General features: G+C 37.9%; 1 protein-coding gene across 1 annotated transcript in view; it reads left to right on the forward strand.

Moving 5' to 3' along the window:
• The first annotated feature begins 3,602 nt into the window (after positions 1–3,602).
• Positions 3,603–26,530, forward strand: part of LOC141435695 (uncharacterized) — a 29,290-nt gene continuing 6,362 nt past the window's right edge. Inside the window, exons 1-8 of the mRNA XM_074098440.1 lie at positions 3,603–3,660; positions 5,662–5,786; positions 8,103–8,240; positions 11,429–11,566; positions 12,649–12,761; positions 14,018–14,254; positions 20,724–20,874; positions 21,134–21,795. Coding sequence (XP_073954541.1) covers positions 8,126–8,240; positions 11,429–11,566; positions 12,649–12,761; positions 14,018–14,254; positions 20,724–20,874; positions 21,134–21,795 — 1,416 coding nt within the window. The 5' untranslated portion in view covers positions 3,603–3,660; positions 5,662–5,786; positions 8,103–8,125. The remainder of the gene's footprint in view (positions 3,661–5,661; positions 5,787–8,102; positions 8,241–11,428; positions 11,567–12,648; positions 12,762–14,017; positions 14,255–20,723; positions 20,875–21,133; positions 21,796–26,530) is intronic.

A 26,530-nucleotide genomic window follows, 5' to 3' on the forward strand; every position in this document is an offset into this window, starting at 1 on the left:
CGAGTTGTCATTCATTGTGGTGTTCTAAGGGAGGCATTTGTTCAGCAGTGGACGTTTTCCGGCTGATGATGATGAAATGCAGAACCAACGTGAGTTAACCTCACATTACTGGTGAAGCATACCCAATAGAGTCCAGCTTATAGGTTGGAGGGTGTTAAGGGCGCCGCGCGCCTGGTTCTCTTGGTCCTCTTGAAATAGATTGTCGGCAAATACAGGGAAAACACAGTACATATCCATGAAGTAGATGAGACTAGCATCGGTACTCCGATTTTATGTTCAGACGGTGCTTTATTCAGGCACCGTAAAGGACCGGAGTGCCACCATAGCCACGACTCTCTCATTGAAATAACATATCAAGAGGTTCAGAAGTAGCATTCATTACAAAATATACGCGCACCGGTCTCCATCCACACCAACCAGCGCTGTCCCTTTTGGAATAACTTGAACTGCTTCTTCGGCCACGTTTTGTTTGACCACACTGACAACTCAAAACAATATCGAAAATACAAACTGAAATATAGATGCACAGAAAAACCAGAAAAATAAGACCAGCGCTGGGAATCGAACCCAGGTCCTCGGCATTCCGTGCCGTGTGCTATACCGCTACACCACCGCTGGACAACGATACAGACACGAATTTCTCCTATGCACCTCATATCTCAGCTTGTGTTATTTCTTATTTAGCCACTTAAGCAGCGACACTAGCGACATCTATGCCGTAGCCCTCATCGAGATACTTTTCGGCACTCCATCGGAACTAACCGCTCACCCGGACAAGAGATATCGTTTTTAAGCAATCAAATTAATTTATTAGATAAGTCTTATAAATTACTGACTTCGTCCGCGAGCACAGCTAGTAAATAATATAAAAAAAAACTTTATTTATATACTCTCACACAGGCTTATACTCGATTACAATATTTGTCAGTCTATTGAATTTAAACCGGCCGGTGTGAGAGCTCGGTGTCCGTACTAGGAAGACCTTGCGAAGACCTGTAGGTACGACAGATCACCAAGCCCCCGCCCCGGTAGGGCAGCAAAAAGCGAACTGATTAAATAAATGTAAATTTTTCGAGTCAATGATGATTGATTGGAAATCGAATACAGCAGCAAAGTGTGTTAAGCTCATCTTCAAGTGTAGATTGAATGATAGTAAAAGTACAGTCAGCAAAATGTACACTGGACAAAAACCTTGAAATTAAAAAATCTAATTATGAACAAAACAGAAGATAAAATATGAAAACCTAAGTTCTTGCAAGCAGTTATATCTTTTTTTTTTGGGTTGAGTCGCCTTTGGGACCAAGACATTAGGTCCATGCTTTTGTTTACTTGTTACAGTAATATATTTAATAATAGTACATAGTGTATTAAGGGAAATAAATAAGAAATTACGAACCTGAACCTATTAGACGTCCGATACCGGAGATATTCCAGAATAGTTTTAAAACACCTAATATAACAGAGAATGCAAAACAGCGGACGAGATCAACAACGGGCTGGTAGAAACTGTTCAGGCCGTGGGGTCCCAGTTCTTCAAGACTCCGCGCCGGAAAAGACCTCAGAAGCTCTCCAATGAAACCATTAAATTAATGGAACTTCGGAACGAGATGAGGCTGCAATCTTCAACTGACATGTCGGAATATGGCAGACTTAATAGGCGAATCTCAAAATCCATGCGACACGATGTGCGTGCCTTTAATACTGCACGTATTAAGGAAGCAATTGAGCGGAACCAGGGCTCTAAAGTGTTTGCAAAGAATTCGTCTATTGGGAAAAGCCAAATGACTAAGTTGAAGATCGACGATGGCAGTATCATCTCATCGAAACCGGAGTTGTTGAGAGAGCTCGAAAGGTTTTACGAACAGTTATATGCCTCGACACAGAAGCCCGTTGTAGGTGCAGCTCAAGATACCAGAGCTAAACTAACCCGTCATTACACTGAAGACATCCCAGATATCAGCCTGTACGAGATTAGAGTGGCTCTCAAACAACTTAAAAACAACAAGGCTCCGGGGGATGACGGAATCACGACAGAACTTCTGAGAGCGGGTGGTAAACCGGTACTTGTAGTCCTCCAGAGGTTATTTAATTCCGTCATACTCGAGGGTACCACGCCGGAAGCATGGCACAGGAGTGTGGTGGTGCTCTTCTTCAAAAAAGGCGACAATACCTTATTGAAGAACTATAGACCCATCTCACTCCTGAGTCATGTATACAAGTTGTTTTCGAGGGTCATTACGAATCGTCTCGAGCGAAGATTTGATGATTTCCAGCCTCCCGAACAAGCTGGATTCCGTAAAGGCTTTAGCACCATAGACCACATTCACACGCTCCGCCAGATTATACAGAAGACCGAGGAGTATAATCGGCCACTATGTTTAGCGTTTGTGGACTATGAAAAAGCCTTCGATTCAATCGAGACCTGGGCTGTACTGCAGTCCCTTCAGCGATGCCATATTGACTATAGATACATCGAGGTGTTAAAGAGTTTGTACAGCAGCGCCACTATGTCGATCCGGTTGCAGGACGAGAGTACACAACCAATCCAACTGCAGCGAGGTGTGAGACAGGGAGACGTTATTTCTCCGAAACTGTTCACAAATGCGTTGGAGGACGTTTTCAAGCTCTTGGACTGGAACAGGTTCGGCATCAATATCAACGGCGAGTACATCACCCATCTTCGTTTTGCCGATGATATAGTCATAATGGCGGAGTCGCTGGAGGGGCTCAATACTATGCTCAGTGACCTCAGTATCGTCTCCCAACAGGTGGGTCTTAAGATGAACATGGACAAGACTAAAATCATGTCAAATGTCCATGTCACACCCGTGCCGGTTATCGTTGGGAACGATGTACTCGAAGTTGTTGACCACTATGTTTACCTTGGACAAGTTGTCCAGTTGGGTAGGTCCAACTTCGACAAAGAGGTCGCCCGAAGAATCCAACTCGGATGGGCAGCGTTCGGGAAACTTCGTGATGTCTTCTCGTCCAATATTCCGCAGTGCCTGAAGACTAGAGTCTTCGACCAGTGTGTGTTGCCAGTGATGACTTATGGCGCTGAGACGTGGTCCTTAACTGTTGGCCTCTTAGAGAGGCTCAAAGTCACGCAACGAGCTATGGAGAGAGCTATGCTTGGAGTTTCTTTGCGCGATAGAATCCGGAATACGGAAATTCGTCGAAGAACTAAAGTCACTGACATAGCTGGAAAAATATGCAAATTGAAGTGGCAATGGGCAGGCCACATCGCTCGAAGAACAGATAACCGTTGGGGGAGAAAAGTCCTCGAGTGGCGACCACGAACCGGAAGACGAAGCGTTGGCAGGCCTCCCACCAGGTGGACTGACGACATCGTGAGAGTAGCGGGAAACCGGTGGATGCAAGTGGCAAGTTGTCGTTCATTGTGGCGTTCTAAGGGGAGGCCTTTGTCCAGCAGTGGACGTCTTCGGGCTGATGATGATGATGATGATGATGAACAGAGAATTGTAACAGATGTTTGTTTTCCTTCAGTTCCTGTGAATATTGAGCCACCAATACGGGGAACATTGGAAGTAATGGTAGGTCAGGACGCGCTGCTTCCTTGCCGAGCCGATGGATTTCCCCGCCAGTGCTGTCATGGGTCTATCATAGCAAGGATCCCAAAAAAGCACCTAAGACATTTAGGTAAGTTCTGTTTTATGTTTCTTCTGATCTTTAATATGGTACTTAAAACTATTATAGTACCCGAGGCTTATCTACCACGCTAACAAAATGCGTAATAAACGAGTGCGAGCGGGTAGTTCGAGAAGTGCCGGTACTAATAATAAATAAATGGTGCGGGTTATAATTACACCGTTCCTTTTCTTCCGTAGATGTTGTAAGAGGCGTAGTAGAAATAAGCAACCTGAGATATGTATGCATAGGAAAAATTCGTGTCTAGATTCCTGTCCAGCGGTGGTGTAGGGGTTATAGCACGCAGCACGGATTGCTGAGGACCTGGGTTCAATTCCCAGCGCTGGTTTTTCTGTACATCCATGTCTCAGTTTGTATTTTCGATATGGTTTCACGGGATACCCGTAAAGTAACAAATTTGGAGTTGAAATAAAAAATACAAAAAGACTCCAAAAAACCAATTACAGGGTGAAAGTCGCTATAAATGTATGAAGTTGGGTTTTTTGGAAAACAAGCACATAGACAATCTATAATGTTTATTTGCAAGAAATCACAGGCTGAAACTGACAAAAAACGAGTAAGAATTTGTAACATTTCAAGGTATTACTGGCACGTGAGGTATCCCATCTTAGACCTCTAGGTTGGCAACGCGTCTGTAATACCCCTGGTGTTGTAGATGTTTATGGGCGGTGGTGATCTCTTACCATCAGGAGACCCACTTGCTCGTTTGCCATCCAGTCGAATAAAAAAAAAAGGTTTTGACTAAGAAAGATTTTAAGTGAGGTTCCGGACCAAAAAGCTTTATTGGCCTGCACTTCCCTAGAGTTGAAGCTTATTGCCCGGAGAGTAGGGAGGACTCATAGCTCGCGTGCAGATTCCAGCAGCGTCATCAGTCTTGAGGACCAAAGAGAGCAGGTAGCCGCCTGCCCAGAAGGTCACGCCGTAAGTTTCTTGGTTGTGCCGTAGAGAGCTATCCTGCGCTTAAGAGACACGACTGTAGAGAAGTACAGGAAGTGTCTCGCCGTACAAAGCCGCCCATGTTTGGGGTTAGGATTTCGTATGACGACCGTTGACAGCGAGGAGCTTTTCAGAATGATAATCTGATCCATCGATCTCGTACCTGCTCCATGAAGCTCGTAGGGAACCAATGCCATCACCTCAAACTGGTTTAAAATCTTGAAGTTGTTTTCAAGTCGTTGTAGGTGAGAACAATCGCTCGCGCTGTCCGGGGCCAAACAAAGTTGTTTTCGTTTAGAGAGGCATAGCTAGGTCTTCGTCGTTCAGAACGCGATCGGTGTCCAGATATTTACTTGAGAAAGGGTTGCAATATAAACACAGACAGAGTACTGCTACTTTACTAGAGTTATAGAGTTAATTCGGAGCTCAATATTTTTCGCAATGTAAAACAATAAGAATATTTGTCACAAGGAAAGATGAAAGTTACTGCCGCTGATAAAGTGTGATACGTCAGATTGCGGCCATTGCGGGCCCGAATCGAATTACGAAGTATGATCCGCGCGTAAATTGTGACGAATTCTTATCTTATCCTCACTGAATAATAGTGAATAAAGTACAGCTTGGGACCGTCTACGTCATCTTTTTGAAAGTCAAATGAAGGTCATTGCTTATTGTTGATGTAATAAATTACTACAGGAAACTACTTAGAAAGCATTTGTCTCGAAATGGTTCTCGATTTACTATAATACATTGAAAAAAAATAGACGACCCCAAAAAATTATTTGCTCATATTACAGGCCACACCCGGTATAACGTCCGATACCGAATCGTTATACCCAGTGTGCGCACTTGCATACATCTTAGTTTTATCGGCCGGTAAAAGAAGTCTGCCGTCTGCGGGGGCCTCGCGGGGGCTCTTAAGGTTCCTGTTCTTTTTTCGAGATAAAAAGTATCCTGAATGTTATTCCATTTCTAATCTAATAAGTAAGACAAGTGCCTAAGGAGGCGAAGCCACAGCCGCCAGCTGGTGTTTAACGAATTCCTATTTATTTTCAGTCCAAGTGCCAGACCGGAGATTTTGGCATTGCCAGGAATTCAGCTGGAGCAGGATGGATACTACACGTGTGTAGCAAAGAACGCAGGAGGCTCCAAAAATATAACCTACGAAGTCATAGTATTTGGTATAGTATAATATGGGCTAGTCATAGTATATGGGACCGACCCTATTACTGAGACTGCTATATGCCTCTGTCTGTCTGTATGTCTGTCCGTCTGTCTGTCACAGGGCTCTATCTCTTTAGCCGTAAAAGTTAGACACTTGAAATTTTCAGATATTATGTAATTACTGTGGCCACTATAATAATAAATACTAAAAATAAAATAAAGGGGGCCGTCATACAAGAAACGTGTTTTTTTCAGCGTTTTTTGGTTGCTATTAGGCGTGTTTAGCCGTTGCTAGGCGACTGTCGCCTAGCCACGGCTAGCTATGTCGTTTGAATATTTACCTTTAAGTTTGCGATTTTGATGATGTTTTATAAAAGCTTCGATAATTATATGTAATATAGTGACTGTCTGATTGTGTGGTTTATGCGTTTATGTGCAAAATTTATGAACCACAAACCTCAATGAAGCCAACTTTCATAAAGCGCTCGCCAAATTCGCACCGTCACTAATCACTATGTTTACCTATTGTTTTTTACACTAAAAAATTCATACTAAGTATTTAACACTATATAGGTTTATAATACAGTTTAAAATGTATTCACACTAGTCGAGTTTCTTATTATTTAATTACACAATATACGAAGTCCGCCTAATTTCCCGTGAATGAACCGCGCTGACAGCCGTTTTTTTGAGCCACGCGCGGTGCGAGACAATGGTTTTCAGGCACAATCAGCCAGAACCAAAGAGGATGAAAATTCAAATTGTTTTTTTTATTCGAAATACTTGCAGAAGTGCTTACATTTCAGCGATATTTTTAGAAGCATTTCTTTAGCTTGCCCTGTTTGTTTATTTATTTATATTTATTGTTTGTTTGTGTCAAATCTTGGAAGCTGAATTGGACCCACTTGCAGTTGTTCGATCGACTTGAAACTTGGCATACTTATGTAAATTTGGTGACAGTGCAATATTCTGGTATTGACATCTTGGTGGTCCTGCCAGGATCGTCTCTGCATGAGGGAACTCCTCAATAGTTAATAGTACCGACTTGAAATTTGGTACAGATATGTAGTTTAGATGACAATGCAAAGTACATTCAACAAAAAGTACATTTGGCAAAAATAGCTTGTATCTAACAAAAAATCTTATTAAAAATTTATTACAAGCATTATATTTATTTGCAGTGTAATGTAACTATGTTTGCTCGGGTGGAATCTTTCAACTCAAATTTGAAGTGGATATCTTCAACCGATTGAGCTGAAATTTTACACGCATGTATAAATCCGATGACAATGCAATATTATTATGACATGGAGTTGATCTGATGATAAAGCTAGCGGGTGACCATAGGAACTCTGTGATAAACGACTCGACTGCATCGAGTTTGGACTCGTCTGATTTTTCTTGAAGAGTACTTTAGTAACCAGGGGCATAAAGTGGGCAGCAAAAAAAAAACTTATATTAGAAGAATTTTAAGAAAAACTTTTACTGAACTGTTTACGGAACCCTTTATGTACGAGTCCGATTCGCACTTTACCAGTTTTTTTTAATTAATCCGCTTACTGGAAGTGAAATTATGAAGTCGTTTTTTATAAACGCTTAATTTACAAAGGTTTATAAAGAACTGGCCACTTTTCACATAATTTTGTATGGAGAAAATGGAGAAGTGATCCGTTATTTTGGCTCTCATCAATGTGTACAACGTCACGTCCTACCCTCTACTACCTGGACAAAGATGAATATATACTTCATACCAAATGCCACAGTATTAACGAAGAAATGACTGATTTACGATTTAATTCTTCGAAACAGCCTGTAATGTACATACATAATTAAGTATATAATTTTAAGTTTACGTATCCAAAAGGTAAAAACGGACCTTATTACTAACTAAAACAACAAATAGTAAAAACAAAATAAAATAAATAATTAAGGAGGTCTCCCATACAACAAACGTTGTTTTTTTTTTTTTGCTGTTTTTTTGCTCGATATTAATAACGGCACCAGGTAGACGCTTTAAATATTCATAGAATATTTAGTCGTATATTTACTTTAAAAATAAAAAATAAATTAAAATAAAATATTTATATAAGGGGGCTCCCATACAACAAACGTGTTTTTTTTGCTAATGTTGTATAGATAATGGCACGGAACCCTTCGTGCGCGAGTCCGACTCCCACTTGGCCTGTTTCATATTTTTATGTTCATGTTATCAAGAAATTTAAAATTAGAACAGCCTAGAGACTGAACTCTTCCTCGGATTTCGGTCATTGTGCAGAGAGTAGAGCCACGTTGTAGTATTCACATTAAAATAAACTTATGTTTTTTGTTTGTAGCATCGCCGTTTATACAGTTTACCATGAAACAATTCCGGGCTGTCTCAGGTGATATGATGCTCCGGGTACCATGCTATGCATCAGGGAACCCAAAACCTACAATCACTTGGACAACGAACGGATTAGATATCGCTACAGGTGAACGTTATTATCATCACCATTATCACCATCAATACCAGCCTCAGTTGCTTCGGTAGGAAGCGGCCGGCATCCACCGTAAACCCGCGGCTTTAACCAGGTCATCCGTCCATACCGCCTGTGACGACGTCCTACGCTATGTTTGCCGATCCGCTGTCTACATTCGAGAACTTTTCGACCGCAACGGCCATTTGTTCTCCGTGCTACATATAATGTGGCCTCTATTGCCACTTTAACGAGCTAATTCGTTTGGCTACGTCGGTGATCCTCGTTGTTCTACGTATCTTCTCATTTCCGATTCGATCCCTTAGAGAAACAAAACCCTAAACTAAGTTTTTAATGATTGACTGTTAATTACATCCTTACTATACGAATGCTTATTAATATTAATAATGCGAAAGTAACTTTTCCGAGTTGTTTATCTATTTGTTACCTTTTCACGTCTAAACTATGTCTAAACTGCTACGTCGATTTAGATACATTTTTAGATGGAGATACATACAATAGGTACAATACAAATTACTATTCTTTATCGCACGCCACAAAAGGATATAATAATAATTTAGCGATAAACAATGTCCTTGCAAACGGGGTCGCAGGTGACGGCTAGTTTTGATATCCCACTAATTAAGCCATTGCATAAAGCAGACTTGTGCACATTGCTCACTAATAAACAGTACCTGAGCGACCGAGCTATGTATGCTACTATGCTCGGAGTTCTTTTTTTGTTAAATAGTGTTTGTTTTTAAATAGGTTATAATGTAGAAATTACCAACGTTATTACACGTGAGATAAAACTAAGCTGGATCAATGTTCTTCCCCAAAAACCCCCCAATCATTTTTAGAGCCTTTTCCGAGATCTACGAAATAAATTAATTTAAAGATATCTATGTATCTCATCTAATACCTTTTTTACAGTCCAGTAGTAACTTTAATGTAGGTACATTTTTCTAATTATTGTTAAGAATGGATTTTCATTCACTCAGTTCAAATAATGTATCGAAGAATTTAAATTTTGAATGTAAGAAAATTGCAGTGCCCTGACAGGGTATCATGTACCTACTGGCATGTTTACTTTAAGATCTACAATAATTGTACTAATGAACATGATGCAATAAATGAATATGAATATGAGTAGTCCAGTAGCCTATATATAATATGAACATTTAACAGCTCACTTTATGGCTCGCAAACACGACAACAATGTAACACACACACGGTACACACACACACACACACACACACACTACGGTACTTATGTGTATTTCATAGTACGATACGAATTTTTAGAATACTAGATGAAAACCCGGCTTCGCTCGGGTAAAATGTAGACTCATAATAATATGTTTGATTTTTTTTTTTGCCACTGTAAAGGCTGTCGTACTTATCGAAAAATCTGAAGTATATTCCCAGCCTTAATATTATTACAAACGTACTTTCACAGCTAACCTACGTATCGGTATTTCACCAGTAGATAGTTCTGCTAAATCTTATTTGCCCAAATAACTATGATGTCTCTGTCTCATAATCAAAGAATTAAACCATATACGGTACGATTCATCTGTACGATCGATCTGATGAAAATCGACGAATCGTACCGTGTGTGGGGCCCTTAAGAGGTCACGATGGAGAACGAAATGCAAACTTGTGACACGTGATGATGTGACACTAACGCCACTTTGATGTGATGACTTTGACATGTTTACTTCGCAACGCCATTATATACTTAGTAATTTATTCAAGGTCATCGTTCATCCACCATTACCTCTCATATTTCGTTTTCTAGAATTTTTTTACCGTACAACGGCAAAAACTACTAGACACTGGCAAAATTGTCCTCCGATGGACAGAGCCATATTTTTTTAAAGAAGAAGAATTTATTCAAGTTTATATTGAAAATACGCGATAATCCGAATTTTCCGCCTACAAGTTGTCGACTCGGATTGACTAATTTTTTACGCTCTTCAATTTGATGTGCATTTCGTTCGAGTCTACCGTAGACCGGTACGGAATTATTAATATAGATTCATTCCCGGCATGCTGAAACGACAATCGGACCAAAATTAAATTGAACAATGAGAATGCGTTATTCATGACAATTATGAGATGTTTTTTTTTCTAAATACGCACAAAATGCTTAATTTTTTTAAATATGAAAAAACGCCCCAACATCGCAGCAAGTCGGACATGACGAGGATGACGTTTTAATTTTTTAAATATGCGGGGTTGGGTTACTGGCCACTTAGAATGGACTCGTTTAAAAAAAAATAAGTATGTCATTTACCATCAGGCGATCAGTTTGCTCGTTTGCCCTCTACCATAAAAAAAAAAACAAAAGAAAAACTAAAATCGGCAGGAGGGGTGACACTATTCATTTTATTTCTAATCGGGTCCGTATTACCATGTCTGTAATTATTCGGGTCGGCAAAGAGTGTCACACGGCGGGAGCAACGCAGTCATTGGATTGTTATTGTTTGTTTTGTGATAAATATTTTTTATTTCCTCGCAGTGATCGTGTTTAGTCTCGGCCAAAAGTGCAAAAGATGAACTCGTATTATCGAACTCCCGCCTCTACAACAATGTAATATAAACGAGCAAATCTTGTATATCTATAACATATTATCAGAATCTCGGAAACGGCTACAACGATTTCGATGAAATTAGGTATGTGGGGGTTTCCGGGGATGACAAATCGATGTACATAGCTTGGGCTTATCTCTGGGAAAACGCTTATTATCGAGTTTAGCTCGAGCAAAGCTCGGTCGCCCAGGTACTGAGGTATAAGATAAGATGTTTTTTTTTTTTAGTAACATCCACAATCGGTACATTAAACCATAAGCAAATCTGTTACGTGTAGTATGGCGTTTGGAATGAGAAGTCCATTGACTGCTCTCTTCCTCATTAACTAAGTTTCACAGTTGACGGGGTTCTGGAGTTCAATCCGTAGCTGCGTCCAATATTTTGCGTCTCGTAAGATAGCATTCCTTAGTGTCACCCAAGGCCAATGCTTGTGCATGCTCATTTATGTGTGTTGTTAGTCTTATTTTATATGATTTGCTACGAGAAGATAATTCTTCATTTATTGTTGGCATTTTGAGATATTTGTGAACATCCTCGTTTTCACAGCATATAGTTTTGAGGGCATTAGATAAGATGTGAAATTATTAACTAAGTTATTAAACTTACAGGTAGCGAATGGTACGATATGGCAGAAGACGGCAGTTTGATAATCAAGAATGTAGATACTAGATCAGCGGGGAGCTACGTGTGCTGGGCCCGCAATAAATTTGGAGCGGACAACGAGGCTTTTGATGTTATAGTTGAATGTACGTAACATAGTATAGCAGTAGTACATAAATTTGGAGCGGACAAAGAGGCTTTTGATGTTATAGTTCAATGTACGTAACGCAGTATAGCAGTAGTACATAAATTCAAAGGAACCCCTCCGACCCTTTCCTCCTCGTAGTAAGCTCCAGGGTGGTTTGGGGCGTGCAGATGGGTTTTTTAGGCGGTAAGAGCACGCCCCCAAAATTAAGGACCTAGTGTCCTTGGGTCTTAAGGCGACTCAACTCCAAAGAAAAAAAACTAAGTTTAGAACCGTCCCTCCGTTAGTTTATGTACTGAATGGAAGTAATCGTGATGCGGTCAAACACAATTTAAAATTCAATACAACAAGGAATTCATGGAGCAGTCGGGCTGAAGCCGACTCCGACCGCAACGCGACTGCTCTCGCGCAGTTTGTCTCGACTGCTTTAAACAGTCCGTCTATGGAGGCCTTACGGATTACTCGCAAGGAACTACTCCTTTCGCTATATAGAAAAGGAGAATTATTGAAAAGAAAGGAACCAAAGAAACTACTACGAGTAGTCGGGCCTTACGATGCTCAGAAGGCATACACCACGGTATAAGTACCGTCGCCTCTTTCACCTTTCGCTTAGTATAAGCGTATAAGTAAGTGATGATGATATTGGAATCCCGTGTGTCCTGGGGTACATAACCTGCTTTTGTCTGCACCATTGTCGAGGAGCGCCGTTTTATACAGTCTATGCCTAACCATTTTTATGCCTCTACGAATAAATAATAAATCTGGAATTATAACTGCGTTAGAAAAATGGCTTTAAGTTCTTAGTAGTAGTAAAAATCATGTTCTACGCATCATCGGACATTGCATCACACGCGCAAACCAATCCCTGCATTATTTCTGAATTTTGACCAATTAACAAGCACTTCTATTAAAATGATTCGTATTTGAATCATAAGTGGTTTTGGTGTAAAGTAGGTATGGCCACTTTTTGTGTGGAATTAGTTCTGAGTTACGCTTCCTGACTTATTATTTATTCGTAGGTTAAATAGATAAAAAAAAAACTTAATTAGGTAAGTAAAACTTCTATACAATTTTATTTTCCAGCATATGCTGCGGCAAATTTTGTAAACACTACCTTTACGGTAGAAGAAGGAAAACTAGCTGTCGTTCCGTGCAGTGTGCCGCATCAGAGAACTGATCGCGTGTTGTGGTTTAAGGTAACTTGGATTAAATTAAATCATTTATTGCATATGTTGTTGAACTAAGATACTAAAAATATATACAATGTCCAAAACATAAACCCTGATAGAGCATAGCAATATTTAATTAAAAATAGTCAAAAGAATCCACCTAAAAATAAAAAACATAAAAAAATAGAATGATATAAAACAAAAGTTACATAGAAAGTACGAAGTTGTTTCCATTGTTACTATTTCATTTCCTCCCAGTCTAAGTGAAAAGCAGAGTGTAAAACTCGAGCATTAAATATACTAGTAACTAAGTCAAAATAGCTCATTTTTCAGAATCGACGAAATACCGTTATCCATGTTATTCAAAGTTATAGCGAGTATCGTGAACGTTGCATGTGTAGAATTCAATGCGTATCTGTTTACAATAGTTCAGATGATTCTAACTACGTAGATAAGCATTAAAGTACAAAACTTGACTCAAATTAATACACATTTATTATTAAACAAAAACTCTTTTTTTACCCGACTGCCAAAGGAGGGTTATGTTTTTCGAGCGTATGTATGTATGTATGTATGTATGTGGGTATGTATGTCCATTTCTTTGGTCCTCGCTGCAGCCTAAACGGCTAGACGGATTTTAACATATGAGGTATCATTGGATTTGTCATAACTGTCGGAGTGACATAGGCTATATAAAAATTCAATATGGCGTCTGCGAAAAATAATATGGCTGAGGAATGAAAAAAAATTTTTTTATATTGTAACAATCTGGGTATCAAATGAAAGCTAATAATTAGCCCATTCAATGGGTTATAATACTTTTAATCTACTATTTTCACAGAAATATCAAAAAAGTATAAAATATAAAACATTAAATTTAAAAAATAAAAAAAACCGACTGCCTTAAAAACTAAAAGGAAGAAAATAAGTCTACTGGTCTAGAACTCTGTCAAGAAGCTCATTTAAGGTTCAACAGTCGGGACCCTTCAAATCGTAACCAGCTCAAAAAATCTTGGTAATGGTTCCCGACTCTTGAATCTTAAATTAGCTTCTTGACAGAGTTCTAGACCACTAGACTTATTTTCTTCCTTTTAGTTTTTAAGGCAGTCGGGTTTTTTGATTTTTAAAATTTAATGTTTTTAAATAAAACAAACACTCATCAAAAACGTAATAATGTTAAACTTCAAGTACCAAAAAATATAGTAGGCTATATGAACGTATTGGGTAAAATGGTTCGTTTTATGCTCTTGTTGTACAATCTACTATTTATTTATTATTTTCAGGATAGTAAAAAGGTAGCTGAAGGAGAATTACAACTCCCATACGTAACCTCTCGCGATGCCGGTGTCTACACTTGTCGCGTCAGCTCCTTCACTGGTGCAAAGACAGGTGCAACTATGGTCATCACTGGATCCAAACCTCAATTCATTTACTATAATGAAAAAGAAAGTGTTATTGAATACAAAGAAGGTGGCACGCAAGTTATGGATTGTAGGACGTATGAAGTGACGAAACCAGAGGTATTTTTATTATTATTTGTAGTTTAATAATTTGATCTGAGGCCGTATTGTCTAATGCGCAAGCGCTTGCAACCGCATTCACCGTCTCTTTCTATCTTAACCCTACACCGTATGACAGAATGAAGTGAAACCGGTTGTGATTCCGAGTGCATTAGACAATAAGGCCTGATTTGTCACTGACGTAACGGAGATAACCGTCAAACGAAACGGAAAACGGAGCATTGGCAGGTGTCCCACTAGGTGGACTGACGACTTCGAGTGTTGCGGGCAAATCATTTTTTAAAAATATTGTTTCATATTTATTAAATTTTGCCAAATTGGTCGAGCTGTTTTCAATGAGGGTTTTCACAGAGGCGAAATATCGCTAGATGGCGTTAGTATCGTCGGGTCCGTTTGACGTTTGACGTTTGCTTGCGATTGGCTCATTAAAATTTAGTTATTTAAGCAATCGCGAGCAAACGTCAAACGTCAAACGGACTCGATACTCGATACTCAATACTTTATTGGGATTCGATTTGTAGCATTCGAACATGGCGGATGTAGACAATATCTAAGGTAACGGCGCCTATTACCGTGGTACTTAAGGAAGTTTTCAAATGAGTCCCAAAAATTAAGGGTATCAAAGCTCCTTAACAAACAAGAATATTTTTTTTATTTAAGAGCGTTTATTGAACTTTCAGTGTCTTAACTTTTTGGGCTCGTTTTAGTTATTAGTATTTGATAAAATAATTATGGAAATCAAAATACCCAAATCTTCTATTACCGTGGTAATGGACAGGCTGTGATTCCATTACCGCGAATTGAGCTTCTATTACCGAGGGTATAAAAAAACGGCAATTTTTCTACCATCGGTAAAAGGAACCCGACACATGTTTTGGAACTTAATACCGAGGGATTAAAAAAAGGTAATGGCTTTGGTTCTGTATAATATATTGTACACCAAATATTTTTTGAGAAAATTTAAATAAAAAACTAAAGTATGATTCGAATAGTGTATCCAGCCCATTGTATTTTATTATGCTTATGCCACCAGTTATAGTTTGATGTATGCATGCTGAGTAAAAGTCACAACTTTATCAAAAAAATCTGCACTTACGGTACCCTAAATGTGAATTATTTTAACAGAAAAATAAAATGTCACTCGGTAATAGGGACTTCTTTAACAACCTATTACCGACCCAAAGACAATTGAATGGGTCGGTAATAGATTCCCAAACATTCTATTACCGAGGGTTATGCGATCATACCATCGTTAATTGGCTTAATTTGGAGTATTGTAAAATCTAATTCCGACCTATAAAAACTATAGGATAGAATTGTGTTTGAATTACAAATCAAATATACTTATTACATCCTTGGCATATAACCAAAATTACATAACTGGTAAGTAAATATAAAATTTCATCGCAATATTTAAACAACTTGGCAAAATAACGGTTTCTATTGAAACTACAAATTCAGTATTGAAGTTTTTGCTAAAAATTAAGAGTTTGTTAATACTTTTCATACCACGGAAATAGTTTTTTAAAAGCGTGAATAGATCAAGATTGGAATAACTGTAACAAATTATATAAACGATAATTTATACCAAAAATAAAGCTTGAAGAACCAAAACTACCACTTTAACTATTACCGTGATATACCACGGTATTACAATCAACAGTTAAAAATGGCGCCTATCGCCGCTGTATTTTATTTTCCATTTTAATCGTATTTCCGGGCCAAAAAATATACAAAAAGTATTCAGAACTCGTACAAAAAACTATAAAAAGCCATTTAAAAACCATAACATTAGTTCAATTGCCATAAATATTTTGTAAAACACTAAATAAGATTCGAGTCTGCTTGTATGTGGTGTCACGCGTTAGTATGGCAAATCCTCTTCCGTCGGTGCCATTTCGGAAAATCACGAATTGCGAGATCTTTGATTCATTCACATACACTAGCGCTAATAGATCCGTGAGTCGACTAAATAAGCTTTTATCTTGTAAAATATATTTTTTAAGAAATCTATCGGTTTGATTATAAAATGCGTATTTTAAATTGCCGCGGTGATGGCCGTCGATTTCGATACCCCCGGTAATAGGCGCCGTTACCTTAATTTTGCTATTTCTGTTTCTTTGGCTAGTTGAAGTATAATTTTGATAGTGTTTTATGCTGCGATTAACCTTAACAGTGAAAAGTGATCACAAAATTCTATATTGCTCTCGTGTCTGACATTTTTTAATGCGCAAGTGGTCTCCACGTGGTTTCAGGAATTTTACTATCAAGTTGCAAAAACTACAACCACCGTACAACGTGCCTCTCAAAGAGAGTTTACTTTGACACTGGCGAAATTGTCCTATTAATTAGGACAGAAAAGCCATATTTTATAAGAGAAGAAGAATACTTTATTGCACATAATGGTTTTACAGGTGGTGTGACTTAAACTAGGGGGTACGTATTATAATGTATAAATTTAAAATACATATCGGTTGAAATACATACAGTTGAAATACCGAAAATTATAAAATATAATGCATCAAAATATATAAAGTTATTTGACATAAGTTCTAAACGCATAAGCTTCAAATGCATAGTGGTCAAAATATATAATGGTTACAATGCATAATGGTTCTTAGTCATATGGCACAAAATAAATTTTATTTTAACCATTATATTTTACAATTTTCGGTATTTTAACTGTATGTATTTCAACCGATATGTAGGTATTTTAAATTTATACATTATAATACGTACCCTAAACTAGGAGATCACATTATGTACCCTATTGGGCGCAGCAATTAAGACTACAATTACAAAATTAATCATTTTTGGTATAAATATTATTATTATATTAATTAATTATTACATAGATTATTATTTTTATTGGTTGTTATTTTATTTTATTACATTGATATATTTGCATTCCATACATACTATAATTTATCTTCTAAATATTGTTGAACACTTTAATATGATTTTTTAATTAACAGTCGTTTTTAATTATTTATGAACACTGTATCTTTTTCTTCATCTCTCATTTGTTCTGGTAATTTATTATCAATTTTTATAGACTTTATTAAAGCGCCAGCTGAATGCAATTTTAGCCTTGAGGATAGTAGCATTAATTTATTTTTAAATCGTATGGCATATTTTTTAAGTACATTCTCTCGCCTGTTATAGTTTTCGGGATATTTTCGAACAAATTTACAGATTTCCAGAATATTGTATAAACATGGCAGGGTGAGTATGTTGTATTCTTTGAAATGGGGTTTGCAACTGTCTGTCTGTTTTATATTTGCTAAAATTCGTATAATATTTTTTTGGAGAGTGAAAAGGCTTGGAGCATCTGTACTGTTGCCCCAAAGTAAAATTCAAACCTTACGATACTAACGCCATCTAGCGATATTTTGCCTGTGTGAAAACCCTCCTTGATGAAATGATTTTTTGTTTATTTGGGTCAAATTGAGGAAGCTAAATTTGACCAACTTCCAGTGGTCGGATTTACTTGAAATTTAGCATACTTACTCGTATGTAAATCTGGTGACAATACATCACATCATCATCCCAGCCTATATACGTCCCACTGCTGGGCACAGGCCTCCTCTCAGAACAAGAGGGCTTGGGCTATAGTTCCCACGCGGGCCCAGTGCGGATTGGGAACTTCACACGCACCATTGAATTGCTTCGCAGGTTTGTACAGGTTTCCTCACGATGTTTTCCTTCACCGCAAAGCTCGTGGTAAATTTCAAATGTAATCCCGCACATGAATTTGGAAAAACTCAGAGGTGCGAGCCGGGGTTTGAACCCAAGACCCTCTGTTTGAGAGGCGATAGGTCAAACCGCAAGAGGTGACAATACAGTAATTTGTTAATGACAACCTGGTGCTCCAGCCAGGATTGCCTCCGCAGGGGGGAACTCCTCAATGGTTAATGGCATCGATTTGAAATTTGGTACGAAAATATAGTTTATTTAGTTAGATGACAATCCAAGTATACTGTCAATAGTGTAGTGTGTAGTAGTAGTAGTAGTAGTTTTTAATTATAATTTTATAACTTGACATATATTGTTTTAATCAGAAATAAACGAATTTTATTATCTTTCTGATTAGTACAGTCGACAAAAAGTGCAGTTAGCAAAAAAACTTGGAGTATTTAAAATGAAAATTTTAACAATAACTTATTTATCACTACTTCTTCTCAATTAGGGGTGGTCTGGAACTGTTAAGAACACAATTTGACTACATTTGATTTTTGCCTAGAGCTTGTTGTGGCTACTGCATAATGGGTCGAACACACAAATCTACTAAAACTCAAATTAACTATACGTTATGCCTATCCAATTTATTAAAAGTGTAAACAAACTGAATTCATCAAAATTCTTGTTTAAACACTCACTGGATCGAATCAATAACACATTTATATATAATTCGTGTCTTTTCTTTTAACTAGATGTTTAATCACTTTTTTCACCAAAATTCACTTGATTTCAATATTTATTTTTCATTTGAAAAATCTTCGTTTATATCTGACGTTATTTCTTGATTGAAACATGTGTATAATCTATAGTAGCATAGACTAGCGCAGAGATGGTGGAAAATTTGACATTTTAAAAATCAATTTATGCGCGGATGAATAAGCGATTTTTATTTACTTTCCTTAAAATTAAAAAATAGTTACTGCTTTTATAATTGCATAAACAGTTTTTGGAATGAAATTAAGTATTGTAAATAATAAACAAGACAAAAATACTTTGATCTATTCAATTAATAAATTAATCGATTTACTGAACAGATTAATTATTTTGCAACAGGTTCTAGGTTTTCACATCATTGAATGTCTGTGGTCGGATAAATGGCGTCTTTGTTTACACTTTTCATAAATTGGATCGAAATACAATATAGTGCATATTTTTCCTACATAGCATAGTGACATTTAGTGACATGAATCCAAATTGTCCGGACATCCAGGTAGATAATACGGTAATTGACAACTCCTGATTTTGCCATATCTTAATATTATTATGAAAATATAGATATACAGATAGTGTTTAGCGAAGAGAAAATTTAAATCGGTTGAAAATTGGATTTAAAGTGATTTTTTGAAAAATCTATACTTGTCTCTTTCTCAAACGCTTTTCTCTATGCAGCAAGTATGGCGGTACTGGCGTGTGACGTCACATGCCAGTATGTCTTTCTCTATCTAATCTTGAATTTCAAACCTTTTTAACTTTGTTATTTGTAAAGGTAGCTTAAAAATTGTTTTTCTATTCGATAACAGGCATTCTGTAGTTTTAATTTATAAAACATATACAAAATAGTCAAATACCGTATTAATTATTTCCCATCTTTTAATGTTTGTTTACCAAGTTTATAATTATTGAACATGAAACTACCGTGAGACTCGCTCATTAAATGATATTGTAACGGATAACTCACGTCTTAAATCGACGTTGGCTCGACCTGTTTCGGGCTATTTCGTAGCCCTTCTTCGAGCGAGCGAACACGCGATTCGGCGGCTGCCGCAACACGCGTACTACCTACGCGCCACCGCTCTGCTCGCGCGACTGCCCGACGAAACGCAGCGTCGTTCTATTCTTCTAATTATGAGCCGAGCTCCGTCGACACTGTTTCTGTGTCGAGTCAAATTGGGAAAAATGTCTGTAGTGGAGTGGTTACATTTTTTGACCTCGCCTGTACATTCAAAAACAAAAGACAACAGTAGGCAAAATGTGTTCAAGGTTTTTTCGGTAGTAGTCAATTTGTGTTTTAGTAGATTTGAGTGTTCCATCCATTAAATAAAATTCAAGGCGGTTTTATATGACGATTCAAATTTAAGATTGTTTTTTTGGAATCTTTTTGTATTTTTAATTTCAATTCCAAATTTTTTGTTACTTTTACGGTCATCCCGTATACCATATCAAAAATACAAACTGAAATATACATGCATAGAAGAACCAGAAAAATAACACCAGCGTTGGGAATCGAACCCAGATCCTCGGCATAGCGCTGGTCTTATTTTTCTGGTTTTTCTATGCATCTCTATATTTCAGTTTGTATTTTCGATTCAAATTTATTAATATTTTGTGGGTAGTTTTTGTTTTATTTGAGAAAAAATATAGGTGGGTACTTAAGGAGTTACAGTGACAAATGAAAACGTTTGTTGTGGTTTGTAAGTCTAACATCTGGTAGCATGGTGTACGGTTGTGTTGCGCTGAAGACGTGCTCTGGTTGAGTTCGAAACGCGTCAGTGTTTTTTGGTGGTGGTGATAGATGGGTTTGTGTGATTTAATGTGTGTGTTCTTACAGTGTGGAGGTGGGGGAACTGTATGAACGCGCATATTTTGCAAAAACTTAGCTATCATAACATAAGGTTGTGGGTGAGCAAAGAAATTCTTTTAGTTCATTGATATGGACCTCCGCAAAGTAACGCCTGATAAGCCTGATTCAATAAATTAAACTTTCAATATAAAAAAAAAACTTTTTTAGGTAAAATGGCTTCATAATGGAGCAAGTATGGACTACGATGAACTAGCGTACAGTCTGCAAATGTATAGTCCCAGTGTTAAAGGTCGATATACGTGTATAGTTAGTAATGAATTCGGCAGTGCTCAACAAGAATTTGTAGTTAAAACTTTCGGTACGTATTTATTATTTTAATTATTTCTTGTCTGTAACGATTATGGTATAGCAAGGAGGTTTATGGGGGGAGGCCTATGTCCAACAATGGACGTCCTACGGTTTATATGATGATAATGTTAATCACGCTTACGAGTGTATTCTTTAAAAATAATGATGGAATAAAATGACACGATAGAAAAGTACTAAGTTCTTTGCCATCAAGTAGTACTTACGTAATTAACTAACTACATTTTCAGTTTTTATTTCGTTTGTTTCAGGATGCGCATTGGACATCAAGAATGATTTTAAAGGCAATGCACCTCTCATGCTTACTCCCAAATTAGAGATTCCCAAATTTGAGGTAGTTGATGGACACGTTAACATACCGAGAGACGAATATATTGTATTTTATTGCCATACGCGCTTCACTATTCTGCGCAAACGAGAAATTATGGTGACATGCGTAAATAATAAAATATTCGACTATGAAGGAACTAAACTTTCGTATTCAGATTTTAAATGCAATCATAAAGTAGACACTATACCTTTTAATACTAATCACAGATGCAATCACGGAAACTCGGAACTAATTAATATTGGATTTAACGCAAGGAAGAAATTCGTTCCAGTATACCAACTGTGTTGGGATGGAATTAAAACAGTTTACTCCAAATTGAATATACAACCAACATTGGCTAACATACTGCCTAATTACGGATTTAATAATGGACCGCACAGCAATTTGAATGCGATATTCAACTGTAATAATCAAAATAATAAAATTACGGAAATTTTGGGTCTTGAATTCCACACGAGCGACAGCTGCTGCTTTGAAAAAAGACAACTTGTTAGTCCAAAAGATGTAGCTCCAGGGTTGTCACAAACTGCAACGTACATTTCACTAAATGTAGTACCTCATTGGAGTACTTGTAACTCTCAGGTAAGAATTATAACAAAAAATAAAACCGGCCCCAAAATACACTACGAAGTTAAAAATAACTAGGTACGGAATCTAGTTTCTTAGATTAATTTACCTAACCTTTTCTATTCAATCTTAAAAATATATTTTTACAGGGGCAGGTATAGGAATATCGGAATTTAATAATTTAAACTTAAAAAGTCGACGCTCAAAATATCGAAAATTAAAATATCGTACTATTATTATTTCGACGCCTGGAAGTTTTAAAAACCCCCGACTCACAAAAAAACGCCTGAAAAAAACACGCCGCCAAAAAAGACAACTAAAAAGTAAAAAACAGGAAACTAAAGTACATATTATGTTGTATTTTTTAAAGTATTAACCTTAGCGGTCCCCCGACACCGACGACGCTGAGATAAAAAAATATTACTAGGTACTTAAACTAAATTATCCCAGGCTAATTTTGCGGGATATCAGCATAGTCCCCCCGCGGAATAGGGATAAACGAATTCTTCGCAGATGAAGACGCGGGCAACAGCTAGGTAGTGCATAATTATTTTGTACTTTTTTCAGGCGTTTTTTTTTGTGTCGGGAGGTTTTTTAAATTTTAAATTTAAGTTTTTTTTATTTCATTATATTTATACTGGTATATTGTTTTTTAAAAGTGTACTGGTAGGTGTGCGTAGGTGTGGTGTAGGGGTTATAGCACGCAGCACGGATTGCTGAGGACCTGGGTTCGATTCCCAGCGCTGGTCTCTTTTTCTGGTTTTTCTGAGCATCCATCAAAATCCACCAAAAGGAATCAAACACGACATAATATCTGCTATTATTTTTTCATGAGTATACTGGTGTGCTGCATATCCTGGCTGCAGCATCAGCTCTCTACTGCATTGTAGGTAGAATCAATTACTGATCAAAACGAATCCAAACACGACATATGTGCTATTAACTAAAATAATTTCCTTGCTCACCCGCGACCTTACGATAGCTAAGCTTATGCAAAATATGCGTGTTCATGCAGTTCCTCCACCTCCACACTGTAAGAACACACACAAATCACACAAACCCATCTATCACCACCACCACACTACACTGACGCGTTTCGAACTCAAACAGAGCTCATCTTCAGAGTGACACAACCGTACACCATGCTACCAGTTGTTAGACTAACGAACCACAACCACCGTTTTAACTTGTCACTGTAACTCCCCAAGTACCCACATACGTTTTATGAAACAAAACAAAACTACCCACAAATTATTAATAAAAAAATTTTAACCGTCCTTCAAAACTACCTTGATTTTTTATTTATTTACTGTCAAGGCATGTTTTATTAACTACCATTGCTGAAATTAGATCCAAGCCGTAGCAAGGGAGAGGCAAGGCGTTTCGTCTCGATGTTTTAGAATGCATGGAGATAATTAGATACAACAGTATGGGGTCTATTATTAATGAGCAGGTAAATTTAGTTTCATCTCCCTTGCTACGGCTTGGATCTAATTTCAGCAATGGTAGTTAATAAAACATGCCTTGACAGTAAATAAATAAAAAATCAAGGTAGTTTTGAAGGACGGTTAAAATTTTTTTATTAATAATTTGTGGGTAGTTTTGTTTTGTTTCATAAAACGTATGTGGGTACTTGGGGAGTTACAGTGACAAGTTAAAACGGTGGTTGTGGTTCGTTAGTCTAACAACTGGTAGCATGGTGTACGGTTGTGTCACTCTGAAGATGAGCTCTGTTTGAGTTCGAAACGCGTCAGTGTAGTGTGGTGGTGGTGATAGATGGGTTTGTGTGATTTGTGTGTGTTCTTACAGTGTGGAGGTGGAGGAACTGCATGAACACGCATATTTTGCATAAGCTTAGCTATCGTAAGGTCGCGGGTGAGCAAGGAAATTATTTTAGTTCATTGATATGGACCTCCGCAAAGTAACGCCTGATTCAATAAATAAATATGTGCTATTATTTTTTATAGAGTGTACTAGTGTGCTGGATATCCTGGCTGCAGCATCAGCTCATCCTGTTGCCACCATTGCATTGTATGTAGAATCAAATACTGATCAAAACGAATCCAAACACGATATATCTGCTATGGTTTTATCAAGAGTGTACCTACTAGTGTTCTAGATATCCTGGCTGCAGCATCAGGCCGAGAATTCCATAATCTTGCATAGTTATATAGCATACATGGGTGTTTCAAATGTTAGGTCCCAAATATGTTTGAAAGTAAAGTAAATACCCATTACGCGTCTAAGATTCCTACCGCAGCGAACAAAAGAGCTGATGATCTTGAAACGGCTGAACCGATTTTGATAAGACATTTCTAAAAACCATCGCCAAAAAACCTGCTTTCAAATAAAGAAAAACCGCATTCAAATCGGTCCACTCGTTTAAGAGCTTCGGTGCCACAGACAGACACACATAGCGGCAAACGTATTTATAACACCCCTCTTTTTGCGTCGGGGGTTAAAAACCGAAATACCGAATGGCTAAAATATCGAAAGTTCAAAATATCTACAACCGAATGATCGAATAAGTTAACGTCGAAACACAAAAAATCAACCGTCAAAAACCTAGCTTTAGAATTTCGAAAATCAAAATAGCGATGAATGAGGTTCAACTATGTCCAAAACTAAACAAAAGGTATAATATTAAAATAATACAGGTCTACGCTCCGACCAGCCAGAGTACAGATGAGGAAAATGAACTCTTTTACGACGACATTTCGGAAGCCTTAGAACTAAAAAAGTGCAGATACCAGATCCTGCTTGGCGATTTCAATGCTAAAGTTGGATCAGATAGGAAGGGTCTTGGCGTCAGGAATGAACGTGGACAGGATCTGATGAACTTTGCGGAACGGAATGGGCTTTTTGTAATGAATACATTCTTAAAAAGAAGAGCAAACGGCGATGGACATGGACAAGCCCAAATGGTAGCGTCAAAAATGAAATCGACTATATACTCTGCAATAGGAAAGATATTATCACAGACGTATCAGTTCTTAATAAATTTAACTCTGGGAGTGATCACAGAATGGTTAGGGCTACCGTGGAAATAAATTTCAAGAAGGAACGAAGCAAAATAGTCAGCAAGCCCTTAGCTAAACAGCACATCACTGGTTTCCCAGACGAGGAATTTGAAAAGAAGCTCATCCAGGTGGAATGCGAAGGCGATAACAGGAATATCACTAACCTTGACGAGAGATATGACCATTTCACAGAATCGATATCAAATTTAGCAAAAATACATTTTCCAAAGACTATCAGCAGCAGACAAAAGAAGCTTACTGACAAAACTGGAAAACTCTTGGAAAAACGTCGAAATATACCCGCGGACAGCTTGAATACACGAGAACACCGTGCTTTGAATCGTACCATTACAAAAGCGATCAGGTCAGATCTACGACAATATAACACCAGAATGATTCAAGACCAGTCGCAGGTGGTAGGACCTTGTGCAAGGTCCGCCCGGTTTGCAACTACCATTTTGCTCGCTAATCCTGCCGTGAAACAGCAGTGCTTGCACTGTTTAGTTTCGGCGTGGAGAGTAAGACAGCCGGTGAAATTATTGGCACTTGCACTGGCACAACGCATCTGCAATCCCCCTGGTGTTGCAGGTGTCTATGGGCGGTGGTCAGCCACTTGCTCCTTTGCCATCCAGTCAAATAAAAAATAAAAAATAAGACCGTAGTAACATATAACACTAGACTTTAGTATTATTTTTAGTATTACTACAGATGTTTATGGGCCTTGGTGATCTCTTACCATCAGGAGACCCTCTTGCTCGTTTGCCATCCAATCGAACAAAAAATAAAAAAAGACCTCATTGAGGAAAATAAAGGCCCTAAGGTTTTTCTGAAGTCGCTGCGGAAAGGAAGATGCATGATGATGCCGTTGGAGGATGAATCCGGAACGGTACTTACAAAACAGATGGAGATTCTGCAAGTAGCAGAAAGATTATACGGCAATTTATACTCCTTGTATATTTCGGAACCAACAAGCCAGGATCCACACGATAAACGAGCAAAACTCCGCAAACACCTTACTGAGGATCTCCCTGAAATCAGCATACACGAAATAAAATAGGCTCTTAAGGAAATGAAAAAGCTTAAGGCCCCTGGTGAAGATGGAATAACAGTGGCACTTCTAAAAGCAGGTGGACGCCCAATACTCATGGAACTCAAATGGCTGTTTTATGAGTGCTTATTCACGGGACAAGTACCATCAAGCTGACGTAATAGCATAGTCGCCATATTCCACAAAAAAGGCAGCAAGCTTTAGCTGAAAAATTACCATCCTATATCTTTATTGAGCCAAGCTTACAAGGCCTTTTCCAGAGTCATCACCAACAGGCTGGCACAACGAACGGATCATTTCCAGCCCCGTGAGCAAGTGGGATTTAGGAAAGGTTACGGAACGATTGACCATATCTTCACCTTAAGACAAAATAATCGAAAAGTCAGCGGAATACAAAAAACCTCTGTATTTAGCTTTTGTTGATTACGAGAAGGCTTTCGATTCCGTAGAGCACTGGTCAGTATGGAACTCCCTAAAAAGATGCCAAATAGACCAAAGGTACATAGAAGTCCTGAAGAGCCTGAACAACTCAGCCACGATGAAGATTCGCTTGAACGACTCCACAACGAATCCAATCCCGATTCTGAAAGGTGTGCAGCAGGGTGATGTCATTTCCCCTAAGCTCTTCACAAATGTATCAGAAGACATCTTTAAGACAGTACACTGTGATTCTCTAGGTATT

This window comes from Choristoneura fumiferana, chromosome 15 (genome assembly GCF_025370935.1).
Source record: "Choristoneura fumiferana chromosome 15, NRCan_CFum_1, whole genome shotgun sequence".
NCBI classification, from domain to species: domain Eukaryota; kingdom Metazoa; phylum Arthropoda; class Insecta; order Lepidoptera; family Tortricidae; genus Choristoneura; species Choristoneura fumiferana.